At 44.6% G+C, this 12,084-nt stretch overlaps 1 protein-coding gene across 1 annotated transcript in view; it reads right to left on the bottom strand.

Moving 5' to 3' along the window:
* LOC120998915 overlaps positions 1 to 10,275 on the bottom strand; it is an 80,059-nt gene extending 69,784 nt beyond the window's left edge. The window contains exons 1-3 of the mRNA XM_040429794.1: positions 9,228 to 10,275; positions 7,232 to 7,496; positions 3,342 to 3,633 (exon numbers count right to left, since the gene is read on the bottom strand). Of these exons, the coding sequence (XP_040285728.1) occupies positions 3,342 to 3,633; positions 7,232 to 7,496; positions 9,228 to 10,275 (1,605 nt within the window). The remainder of the gene's footprint in view (positions 1 to 3,341; positions 3,634 to 7,231; positions 7,497 to 9,227) is intronic.
* Between the last annotated feature and the right edge of the window lie 1,809 nt (positions 10,276 to 12,084).

Here is a 12,084-nt window from a genome sequence, read left to right as displayed (position 1 = left end):
AAAATAGAAATCAAATTTTTTAACCCATGGAGGTCTGGATTTGGAGTCACCCTCAAAATTAAAGTGGAAAAACACACTACAGGCTGATCCAACTTTGATGTAATGTCCTTAAAACAAGTCAAAATGAGGCTCAGTAGTGTGTGTGGCCTCCACGTGCCTGTATGACCTCCCTGCAACGCCTGTGCATGCTCCTGATGAGGTGGCGGACGGTCTCCTGAGGGATCTCCTCCCAGACCTGGACTAAAGCATCTGCCAACTCCTGGACAGTCTGTGGTGCAACGTGACGTTGGTGGATAGAGCGAGACGTGATGTCCCAGATGTGCTCAATTGGATTCAGGTCTGGGGAACAGGCGGGCCAGTCCATAGCATCAATGCCTTCGTCTTGCAGGAACTGCTGACACACTCCAGCCACATGAGGTCTAGCATTGTCTTGCATTAGGAGGAACCCAAAGCCAACCGCACCAGCATATGGTCTCACAAGGGGTCTGAGGATCTCATCTCGGTACCTAATGGCAGTCAGGCTACCTCTGGCGAGCACATGGAGGGCTGTGCGGCCCTCCAAAGAAATGCCACCCCACACCATTAATGACCCAATGCCAAACCGGTCATGCTGGAGGATGTTTCAGGCAGCAGAACGTTCTCCACGGCGTCTCCAGACTCTGTCACGTCTGTCACATGTGCTCAGTGTGAACCTGCTTTCATCTGTGAAGAGCACAGGGCGCCAGTGGAGAATTTGCCAATCTTGGTGTTTTCTGGCAAATGCCAAACGTCCTGCACGGTGTTGGGCTGTAAGCACAACCCCCACCTGTGGACGTCGGGCCCTCATATCACCCTCATGGAGTCTGTTTCTAACCGTTTGAGCAGACACATGCACATTTGTGGCCTGCTGGAGATCATTTTGCAGGGCTCTGGCAGTGCTCCTCCTGTTCCTCCTTGCACAAAGGCGGAGGTAGCGGTCCTGCTGCTGGGTTGTTGCCCTCCTACGGCCTCCTCCACGTCTCCTGATGTACTGGCCTGTCTCCTGGTAGCGCCTCCATGCTCTGGACACTACGCTGACAGACACAGCAAACCTTCTTGCCACAGCTCGCATTGATGTGCCATCCTGGATAAGCTGCACTACCTGAGCCACTTGTGTGGGTTGTAGACTCCGTCTCATGCTACCACTAGAGTGAAAGAACCGCCAGCATTCAAAGGTGACCAAAACATCAGCCAGGAAGCATAGGAACTGAGAAGTGGTCTGTGGTCACCACCTGCAGAACCACTCCTTTATTGGGGGTGTCTTGCTAATTGCCTATAATTTCCACCTGTTGTCTATCCCATTTGCACAACAGCATGTGAAATTGATTGTCACTCAGTGTTGCTTCCTAAGTGGACAGTTTGATTTCACAGAAGTGTGATTGACTTGGAGTTACATTGTGTTGTTTAAGTGTTCCCTTTATTTTTTTGAGCAGTGTAGATAGATAGACTATAGATAGGAAGATAGAAAGATAGATAGATAATTGATAGAATATAGATAGGTAGATAAATTGATAGATAGAATTTAGATAGATTGGGTATATGGCATAGATAGATAACAGATAGATAGATACATAGGGGTGGGGGGGCCTGTCAAGAGGATGAAAGGGGCTTGTTGACGAGAGGGGTTTTGGTAAACAATAAAAGGGGCGTGGTACCTGTCACTTTTTGACGAATAATATAGAAGCTTCACTACTAGTAAATTTAACACTTTATCTAAACTAAATGCATTAAGCAAACACCTTCAATTGCTTTTCAATGGCTTTTGTATATTGGGTTTCTACATTACAGTAAATTGGGGTTTCTATATGAGCTCTCCATAGTTTGGACACTCTGTGAAACCTTTGAAGGTCTCCTTCACATTAGATTAAAAAAATAAAAATAAAAAAATTCTGCGACTTTGGGCTGCTATGCTCTCTTCCAGGTGAAAAATCTGGCCTAAAAAAACCCCCATGTGAACAAAGCTAACCCACAGTGGTTGTATTTGATTACCTTATGACATATACACTCACCTATAGAATTATTAGGAACACCATACTAATACTGTGTTGAACCCCCTTTTGCCTTCAGAACTGCCTTAATTCTACGTGGCATTGATTCAACAAGGTGCTGATAGCATTCTTTAGAAATGTTGGCCCATATTGATAGGATAGCATCTTGCAGTTGATGGAGATTTGAGGGATGCACATCCAGGGCACGAAGCTCCCGTTCCACCCCATCCCAAAGATGCTCTATTGGGTTGACATCTGGTGACTGTGGGGGCCATTTTAGTACAGTGAACTCATTGTCATGTTCAAGAAACCAATTTGAAATGATTTGAGCTTTGTGACATGGTGCATTATCCTGCTGGAAGTAGCCATCAGAGGATGGATACATGTTCTCATTCTGTTTACGCCAAATTCGGACTCTACCATTTGAATGTCTCAACAGAAATTGAGACTCATCAGACCAGGCAACATTTTTCCAGTCTTCAACAGTCCAATTTTGGTGAGCTCGTGCAAATTGTAGCCTCTTTTTCCTATTTGTAGTGGAGATGAGTGGTACCCGGTGGGGTCTTCTGCTGTTGTAGCCCATCCGCCTCAAGGTTGTGCGTGTTGTGGCTTCACAAATGCTTTGCTGCATACCTCGGTTGTAACGAGTGGTTATTTCAGTCAACGTTGCTCTTCTATCAGCTTGAATCAGTCGGCCCATTCTCCTCTGACCTCTAGCATCCACAAGGCATTTTTGCCCACAGGACGGCCGCATACTGGATGTTTTTCCCTTTTCACACCATTCTTTGTAAACCCTAGAAATGGTTGTGCGTGAAAATCCCAGTAACTGAGCAGATTGTGAAATACTCAGACCGGCCCGTCTGGCACCAACAACCATGCCACGCTCAAAATTGCTTAAATCACCTTTCTTTCCCATTCTGACATTCAGTTTGGAGTTCAGGAGATTGTCTTGACCAGGACCACACCCCTAAATGCATTGAAGCAACTGCCATGTGATTGGTTGACTAGATAATTGCATTAATGAGAAATAGAACAGGTGTTCCTAATAATTCTTTAGGTGAGTGTATGTTTGCAGGTAAGTTTAGCTGTTCTATATTCATGCTTTATCATCTCTATTATAAGGATTTTACTATTTGTTTTTAGATGTTTTTCAGCAGTATACTGTAACAATGTTACTGGGCAGCAAATCCAACCAGGGGCAACATCTGCATGGAGTTTGTATGTTCTCCCTGTGTATTGCCAGCGTGTGACTGACTCCCTTGTTTCACAACCTTCCCTTCACCTTCAGTCCACTGTATAAGAAAAGCATATTGCAAGTGTTTGTCCTTTTTTTACCTGAGGATAGCCATAGATCCCAGTTATCTCCGCTATGGACAGACTGGGGGAAGACATCAAGTGTCCAATAAAAGCCACCACGTTGTTCTTCTCATCACAGCTGTAGTTGGGGACGGCTTCTTCTCGTCCTGACAGTATACTCAGTGCACTCTGTACAGCTTTATGTTCTAACACACAGGAGTCATAGATCTTGTATCCCAGAGTGATATTAGGTAAGAGGTCAGATCTTCTGTTTATTTCTTCTATGGCGAACATGAAGACCAGGAGATGTCTCACCAAATGAAGAGATGGTCTACAAGATGTATAAACATGATTACAGTATATTGACCATGTGTCTGTATACCAAAGCCATGGATAATATATTTTTTCATTTCCATGCTCCATATTTCCATGTACAATGTTGTAGCCATAGATCTATGCAAACAGTGAGGATACATTTAGAAACATCTTTTTCAGGAGCTGATAGACATTATTAAATTTAGAGGTACCTTGTTGCAGAAGAAATGCAACTATTACATAGTTACATACTTAACATGGTTGCAAAAAGACATAAGTCCATCAAGTTCAACCAAGGGATAAGGCTACTTTCACACTAGCGTTCAGGGCTCCGCTTGTGAGCTCCGTTTGAAGGGTCTAACAAGCGGCCCCGAACGCATCCGTCCAGCTACCAATGCATTCTGAGTGGACGCGGATCCGCTCAGAATGCATCAGTCTGGCAGGGTTCAGCCTCCGCTCCGCTCAGCAGGCGGACACCCAAACGCTGCTTGCATCGTTCGGGTGTCCGCCTGGCCGTGGTGCGGAGGCAAACGTATCCGTCCAGACTTACAATGTAAGTCAATGGGGATGGATCCGTTTGAAGTTGACACCATATGGCTCAATTTTCAAACGGATCCGTCCCCCATTGACTTTCAATGTAAAGTCTGGACGGATCCGTCTGAACAACTTTCAGACTTAGAATTTTTTCTAAACTATAATGCAGACGGATCCGTTCTGAACGATAGTCTAAAAGTAGCCTAAGTGGAGAAGCAAATTTTAGAAAAAGGCGAGTGAGACCCAGATTTCTGCACATTTTTTATAAGAATTAATGTTTTTTACTTTAAAGAATTTATCTAAGTCCTTCATAAAACTGCCCACTGTTATGTTGTGACCACGTCTTGAGGTAGACTATTTCATAGATTCACAGTTCTTACAGTAAAGAAGCCTTGACCTCTCTGGAGACTGAACTTTTTCTTCTCCAGTCGCAGGCAGTGCCCCCTTGTCTTTTTAGGGCATTTTCCATGGAACAGCTTTTCACCATATTTTTTGTATGGCCCATTTATATATTTGAATAGGTTAATAATGTTACCCCTTTAGACGTCTCTTCTCAAGACTAAATACATTTAGAATCAATAAGTTTTTTAATTTTCAAACATGCAAAGTTAAACCTCACACTCAGGTGAGAAGCTCACATAAAGGCATACACATATAACTAAACTCCTTTGCAAGGGAGATAACACATAAGACATCACAGACAGTTATAGCTGTCTAGTATGTATTACAGAACAACCAACAGTTCCTCAAACGTACCAGTGGGGGGGGGGGAGAAGGGAACATAGTGTAGAGGCTTGTGGTCAGTCAGGTATTGGGGTTAAGGGGGGGGGGGGGAGATGAAAAAAGGTGACGCCTTCCAGACTCGCCAGGTCTTCTCATATTTTGTAATGTTACCGTCTGAGGAAGCAAAGGCCATTATTTGTTCATAAAGGCATGTTTTGTTAACCCTTTGAGTTACATCCTGTATTGTTGGGGGATGTATGGATTTCCATTTTGAGGTAATAGCCAATTTGGCAGAAAGGAGGATATGGCAGATCAATCCTCTGAAGGCAATGGGCACCTCTGTAATACCAACCAACAGTAATGCTAAGGAGGGGGAGGGGGTATTTAGGGAATAACTCGAGTCAGTGATTTGGGAGATTAAGGAGAAGACTTCTTTCCAGAATGTCTGAATAACCGGCCAGGTCCAGAGTATGTGGTATAGCAAACCCTTATTACCACAGCTCCTCCAGCACAAGGAAGAGACATTCGGGTAAATCAGATGTAACCTTTCAGGGGTAAAGTACCATCTCAGGGAGGTCTTCACGAACGATTCATATTGGGTCACACAGGTAATATTGCTCGAAACATACTTGAAAGTTGCTTGCCATTGTATAGGCGTGAGCTTGGAATCTAAATCCCGTTCCCAGGATAGGAGAGGTGTTGACTTAATAAAAGTGTCTTTACCACTAAGTTGTGAGTATAAGGGACGAAGGGTTTTTTGTTTCGGGTTAGGTATAGACCAAATTTCTAAGATCCTCCCATTTGCCAACAGGAGAGAAGGATTGTCCGCTAAAAAATGTCTAATTCTGAGGAATTTGTAAAACTCAACATTAGGAACCTGAAAGGTGTTGTGTAGGCATTCAAAGGAAGAAAGGCTATCACCCTGAAATAGCTGTAGGGTCTCCATCATACCACATTTGTACCAGGAACTCACTCCTAAATCTGGGATAAGGTAATCCAGTACCACTAGAGGAAGAGGGCTTGAGGCAGGACAGGACTTTTTGGATGTGAGGGTATGATAACGGATCCAACTATCTAGAGCATTAGTAGCAAGAAAACCTAGATTGGGTTTTATAAATGAGTTATTTAGTGAGGCTATCAACAAGGCTTTTAAGTCTCCTCTTGGGACTTCCGTGGAGTCAATGTGAACCCATTGTTTAGCGAGGTCTAATTTCCAACAGCTCTCTAATTGGGCAATTTGTGTCGCTAGATAATAATCCTGTATGTTGGGAAGGCTAATACCACCTAGTTGTTTCCTGATCTGTAGAATTTTAGATGCTATTCTAGGTTTCTTACCATGCCATAGAAAGTTATTCAGCAGTTTATTGCATTGGGAAAAATAGGATAGAGGTAATTTTATGGGGAGGACCCGGAAAAGGTAAAGAAATTTAGGTAAGGCAAACATTTGGAATGTGGCTAGTCTACCTAGCCAGGAGATTTCAAACTTGTCATAATGCTCTAGATCTTTCTTGATGATAGATAGAAGAGGAGGATAGTTGGCCGAGTACAGGTTCTGAGTTGAGGAGGTGAGGTGGATACCTAAGTATTGAATTTGAGTTGGTTGCCAGTCCAGATCATATTTCTCTTTTAGGGATGCCACCGTTTGGGGATCTAAGTTGAGAGGTAGGGCTTGAGATTTAGAGGAGTTTAATTTATAATAAGAAAGTTGGCCAAAGTATGAGATCATGTCTAGGGCTAAGGGTAGGGAAGAGGAAGGGTCGGTGAGCGTGAGTATCACATCATCTGCGTAGAGGCTCAATATATGATTTCGATCTGCGATCTTGACGCCCGACACCTCCCTTCCCATCCTTAAAGCTTGAGCAAGGGGTTCAATTGATAGTATAAACATGAGAGGGGAGAAGGGGAACCCTTGCCTGGTCCCATTGGAAATAGTGAATGGTCTGGAGAGGGACCCATTTACCCACACCCTAGCTGAGGGGTCTTTATATAGGGCCTGTATTGAGGTGAGTATAGGGCCTGCTATGCCCATTTTAACAAGTACCGCGAAAGAGAATGACCAACATATGCGGTCAAACGCTTTTTCAGCGTCTAGCGTTACAAACAATGCAGGGGTCTTTTTTTTATGTAAATGAGCGAGAATGTTTAGGACTCTCCTAGAGTTTTCATGTATTTGGCGACCTTTAACAAATCCAACCTGGTCGGAATGGACTAGTAAAGGGATAAGAGGGGCAAGTCTAGTTGAGAAAATCCTAGCGAATATTTTAATATCCGTGTTTAGGAGGGATATGGGGCGGAAATTTTTTGGATCATCAGTTGATTTGTTGGGTTTGGGAATGGTCACTATTAATGCTTCTAACATTTCTTTAGGAAAGGAACCTAAATCCCTGGCTGATTGGAATGACTGAAGCATGTATTTAGAGAGTTGGTTGAAAAACACCTTGTAATAGGCATTGGATAATCCATCTGGGCCTGGGGCCTTATGTGCAGGTAGTTTCTTCACTATAGCTTGGAGTTCTTCCACCGTCACGGGGGCATTTAGAGCGTCTAATTGTACAGGTGTCAATTTCGTGAGGCCAAGTTTGTCTAGAAAGCCCTCAATATGGTCTTTCTGTGGAGGCGTGACTAATTTTTGGGAAGACAAATTATAGAGGGAAGCGTAAAAATCTCCAAAAGCGTCAGCTATTTCCGTTGGGGATGCTATTTTTTTCCCTGAGGAAGGGTCTACTAGGAATGGGATCTTGGATTTAGCAGCTCTATGTTTTAACCGGCTAGCTAACAGACGACCTGCCTTATTATCTTGGGAGTAGAAGGTGGCCTGGGTCCTTTTCAAGCGTAACTCATGCCTGTAAAGAAGGCAGGCTGATAGCTGAGCTCTAAGTGACTTCAGAGTCTCTGAGTGCGCAGGAGAAATGGAGGATTTGTTGAGTGTTTCCACTGACTTAATCTCTTTAAGTATTTTATCTATCTTCTCCCTACGTTCTCTCTGCAGTCTGCTACCAATTTTGATGAAGACGCCTCTAATATACGCCTTATGGGCGCACCATAGGATGGAGGGATTAGAAACAGAGCCATCATTTAAATTGAAGAACTCAGTTAATGCGGAATCAAGTTCTTTAGAGAGGACAGGGTGATTAATTACATAGGTGTTATTCCGCCAGGGGGAGTAGGGTTTGGCTACATGGGATTCTTTAAGCGTAATAGCAACCGGGGCATGGTCTGACCATGTGATCGAGCGGACGGATGATGATATCACATTGGCAATCACAGATCTACCCGTTAGGAACATATCAATTCTAGAGTATGATTGACTAGCTGCTGAAAAAAAGGAATAATCCCTTTCAGACCCATGCTGGAGTCTCCAGACATCATATAGATCCTCTTGTAGAAACAGGGAATTTAAAGCTTTAGGGGTATCTCTAGAAATAGTCGTGGAATCAACTTCAGGATCTAAAATAGAGTTAAAATCCCCCCCCCCAGATAACATTGCCAGACCGCAGCCGACGAACTTTTGATGCAAGGCGGCGGAGAAATGATACCTGGTGTCTATTTGGTGCATATACAAATACTAGACTGTGTAGTCCACATTGTTAATAGAGCATACCAGGATGATAAATCTACCGTTAGGGTCTATGACCGAGGATTTCAAAGAGAAGGCCACTGAATTACTTATGACCACCGTAACTCCTCTCTGCTTTTTAATGTAGTGTGATTGGTAGATATGCGGAAATTTAGGATGATGGATCCTGTGACCATCTGACTTAAGCAGGTGCGTTTCAGTAGCACAAAAGACGTCACATTTTTGTTCAATTATTTCCTTCCATAGCATAGATCTCTTGAAAGGGCTGTTCAGCCCTTTAACATTCAAAGCAGCAATTTTGAGAACCATGATAAGGGAGGAAAAGATAGTTTTTTACGTTTGAACTTACATATATACAGGATCAATAGGACTGACCCCACCGTACAGAATATCAATTCTGGACCTGACAGGACCCTATTCACTGGCACTTGAGGAGGGTGAGAAGAGGAAACGTTAAGATAACAAAAACATGGGATAGGGAATAAAAACAAAAAAAGGAGAAAACACCTGATATTCATCAGGCACTGTGGTGAGGGCTTGTGAGGCGGTTTTTACCCATTTAACCGCACCGAGCCCAAACAAGGAGAGGCAGTCATACAGCAAATTGGCAGGTTATTTTCAGCGATGTGGCTTGCGCCTGGGTAATGCTGTTTGCCAGTCCGTGGCAATTGGTCTTAGGCCTTTTGCTTGAAGGTCAGGAGGTTCTAGCATGGGAATGTTCCAATCCGCTAGGAGTTTCCGTCCTAGGTCTAGAGAATGCACCGTATGCAGTGTACCCTGGTTTTGGATCAGAACCTTAGTGGGGAAGCCCCAACGGTACGGTATGTTGTGGTCCCGTAAAACAGCGGTGAAGGGGGCCAAGGCTCTTCTTTGCTGGAGGGTGGAGGCAGATAAGTCGGCAAAGATTTTAACCCCTTCATACGGGGCTGGCAGGGAGCCTTTCTTCCTGGCGGCGTTCATGAGGAGCTCTTTAACCTGGAAAAAGTGGACCCGGGCCAGGACATCTCTAGGGACAGAATCTGGCAGGTGTTTCGGCCGGGCCACTCTGTGAGCTCTGTCTAGTGTCAGATCTTTGTCATCCATATTTGGTAGGAGAGATCTCATTAGGTCTAGTATATATGTCTCCAGTTCTTTTGGCGGTATGTCTTCTGGGATGCCTCTAAGTTTAATATTATGACGGCGGGACCTGTCCTCTAGGTCCACCACCTTGTTTTTGAGTCTCTCAACTTCAGAGGAGAGTTCCTTATGTGCATCTACCAGCTGGTTGTGTGATGCCGCGAAGTCCCCCATTTTTGACTCCACATTTGAGAGGTGCTTGTCTGCCTCAGCTATGGAGGCCTGCAGGGGCGACAGCAGGGCCGCAAGTTCGCTATGCATGGAGCGGCTGAAGACAACTAGCATGTCTTTTATCATGCTACCAGTGGCTACATCATCAGTTGTAGGGTAATCAATTAGAGACGGGGTATCCAGTTCACTCACCCCTGCTGGTGGTAATGCGTCTCCGTGGAGCCGCGGCTTTTGCTTCGGTGGGCTCTGGCAGGGGGAGCCGTCTCTGTCGCGAGGACTGAAGAAGCTGTGCCGGACAGGCGAGCTCGTCTCCGGTGGAGTCAAGGAGGACTCGGTTGGAGGAGGTAAGCGTGTCGGGGAGGATTGGGAGGCAAGCGGACTCTTTCGCTGAGGTGGGGAGACAGTTGGTGAAGTCGGATCCGCAGAACCTGAGGAGCGCGTGGTGACCGGCGAGCCCGCGCCATCTTGGTCCCTCAGTCTCTCCACAAAGAAGTCCAGTTTCCCTTGCTTCTTAATCGATTTCTTGCCCCTCGTCATCATGGGGGCCAGGAGGGAAGTTAGTGCGGTGAAGTCAGCGAAGCTATGTAGGTGCCAACTCGCTGTAGCTATGTAGTCGATAGATAGGGCTCGGGAGCTCACAGCTCAGGCGGCCATCTCACTCGGCAGGCAAACCACGCCCCCCGACTAAATACATTTAATTCTTTTAATCTTTCCTAAGACCCTCCAGGCCCATCAACAATTTAATCGCTCTCCTCTGTACTTTTTGCAGCTCCAGGGCATCTTTTCTATGGACTGGTGCCCAGAACTGAACTGCATATTCCAGGTGAGGCCGCCCCAACGCTTTGTAAAGTGGTAAAAGTGGTAATATTACATCCCTGTCCCGCGAGTCCATGCCTCACTTAATACATGACAATATCCTGCTAGCCTTACAAGCAGCTGATTGAGATTGTATGCTGTTATTTAATCTACGATCTACAAGTACACCCAAATCCTTTTTGAAAAGTGATTCTCCCAGTGTTACTTCCCCAGGACATGATGCTCGTAGATTATTACTACCCAGATGCAGAACTTTACATTTATCCACATTGAACTTCATTTGCCAATTTGATGTCAAAGTCAGCTTGTAGTTATTGTAGATCTTCCTTAGACTGCACAGTACTACATAGCTTGGTGTCATCTGCTAAAATAGAAATTGTGCTCATAATCCCATCCTTGATATCATTAATACATAAATTAAATAATAGCGGACCCAGCACTGAACCTTGGGATACACCACTTATAACCCGGGACTTATAACTCCCTGGACACAAACTATACTTTCTAAGCTTATAGACCTTATTGTACCTATTAAACATCTACGAGGGACAGTATCAAATGTCTTTGCAAAAAGAAACACTACATCCACAGCCGCCCTTCTGTCAAGGCTTCTGCTCACCTCCTCATAATCACAATACCAGGTTAGTGTGACAACTTCTGTCCTTTATAAACCCATGCTGGTTATCACTAACGATATTATTTACAGTCACATACTCCTTGATATAGTCCCTTAAGAATACCCACAATAGAAGTTTAACTGGTCTATAATCACCTGTGGAGGGCCTAGAGCCGTTTGGCAACACATTTGCCTTGTACCAGTCATAAGGCACTATACCAGTCCCTGGAGAATTTCTAAAAATTATGACAGCGACACAGCAGTAACTGAACTGAGTTCTGTAAGAACTCCTGGGTGTAATCCATTTGGACCTGGAGCCGAGCTAATAGTAATGTTAGGTAACTTTGCTTAGAAACATAGAAACATAGAATGTGTCGGCAGATAAGAACCATTTGGCCCATCTAGTCTGCCCAATATACTGAATACTATGAATAGCCCCGGCCCTATCTTATATGAAGGATGGCCTTATGCCTATCCCATGCATGCTTAAACTCCTTCACTGTATTTGCAGCTACCACTTCTGCAGGAAGGCTATTCCATGCATCCACTACTCTCTCAGTAAAGTAATACTTCCTGATATTACTTTTAAATAGGGTTGAGCGAACCTGAACTGTAAAGTTTGGGGACGTAACGAACTTTAGGATTTTTGGACCCCAGACCCGAACCCGAACATTTCAGTCAAAGTTCGGGTACGGTGTTAGGCAATTTCTGTGCACTTTTTGAAAGGCTGCAGAGCAGCCAATCAACAAGCGTTTAACTGTGTGACCATAGAAGCCATCACAGCCATGCCTACTAATGGCATGGCTGTGATTGGCCAGAGCAGCATGTGACCCAGACTCTATATAAGCTGGAGTCACGTATCGCTGCACGTCACTCTGCTGTGCTTAGTGTAGGGAGAGGATGCTGCTGCTGTG

The sequence above is a fragment of the Bufo bufo genome, chromosome 4, assembly GCF_905171765.1.
Source record: "Bufo bufo chromosome 4, aBufBuf1.1, whole genome shotgun sequence".
NCBI classification, from domain to species: domain Eukaryota; kingdom Metazoa; phylum Chordata; class Amphibia; order Anura; family Bufonidae; genus Bufo; species Bufo bufo.
Note: the sequence above shows the minus strand (reverse complement) of the source record. Positions and strands in the feature narration are given on the sequence as shown.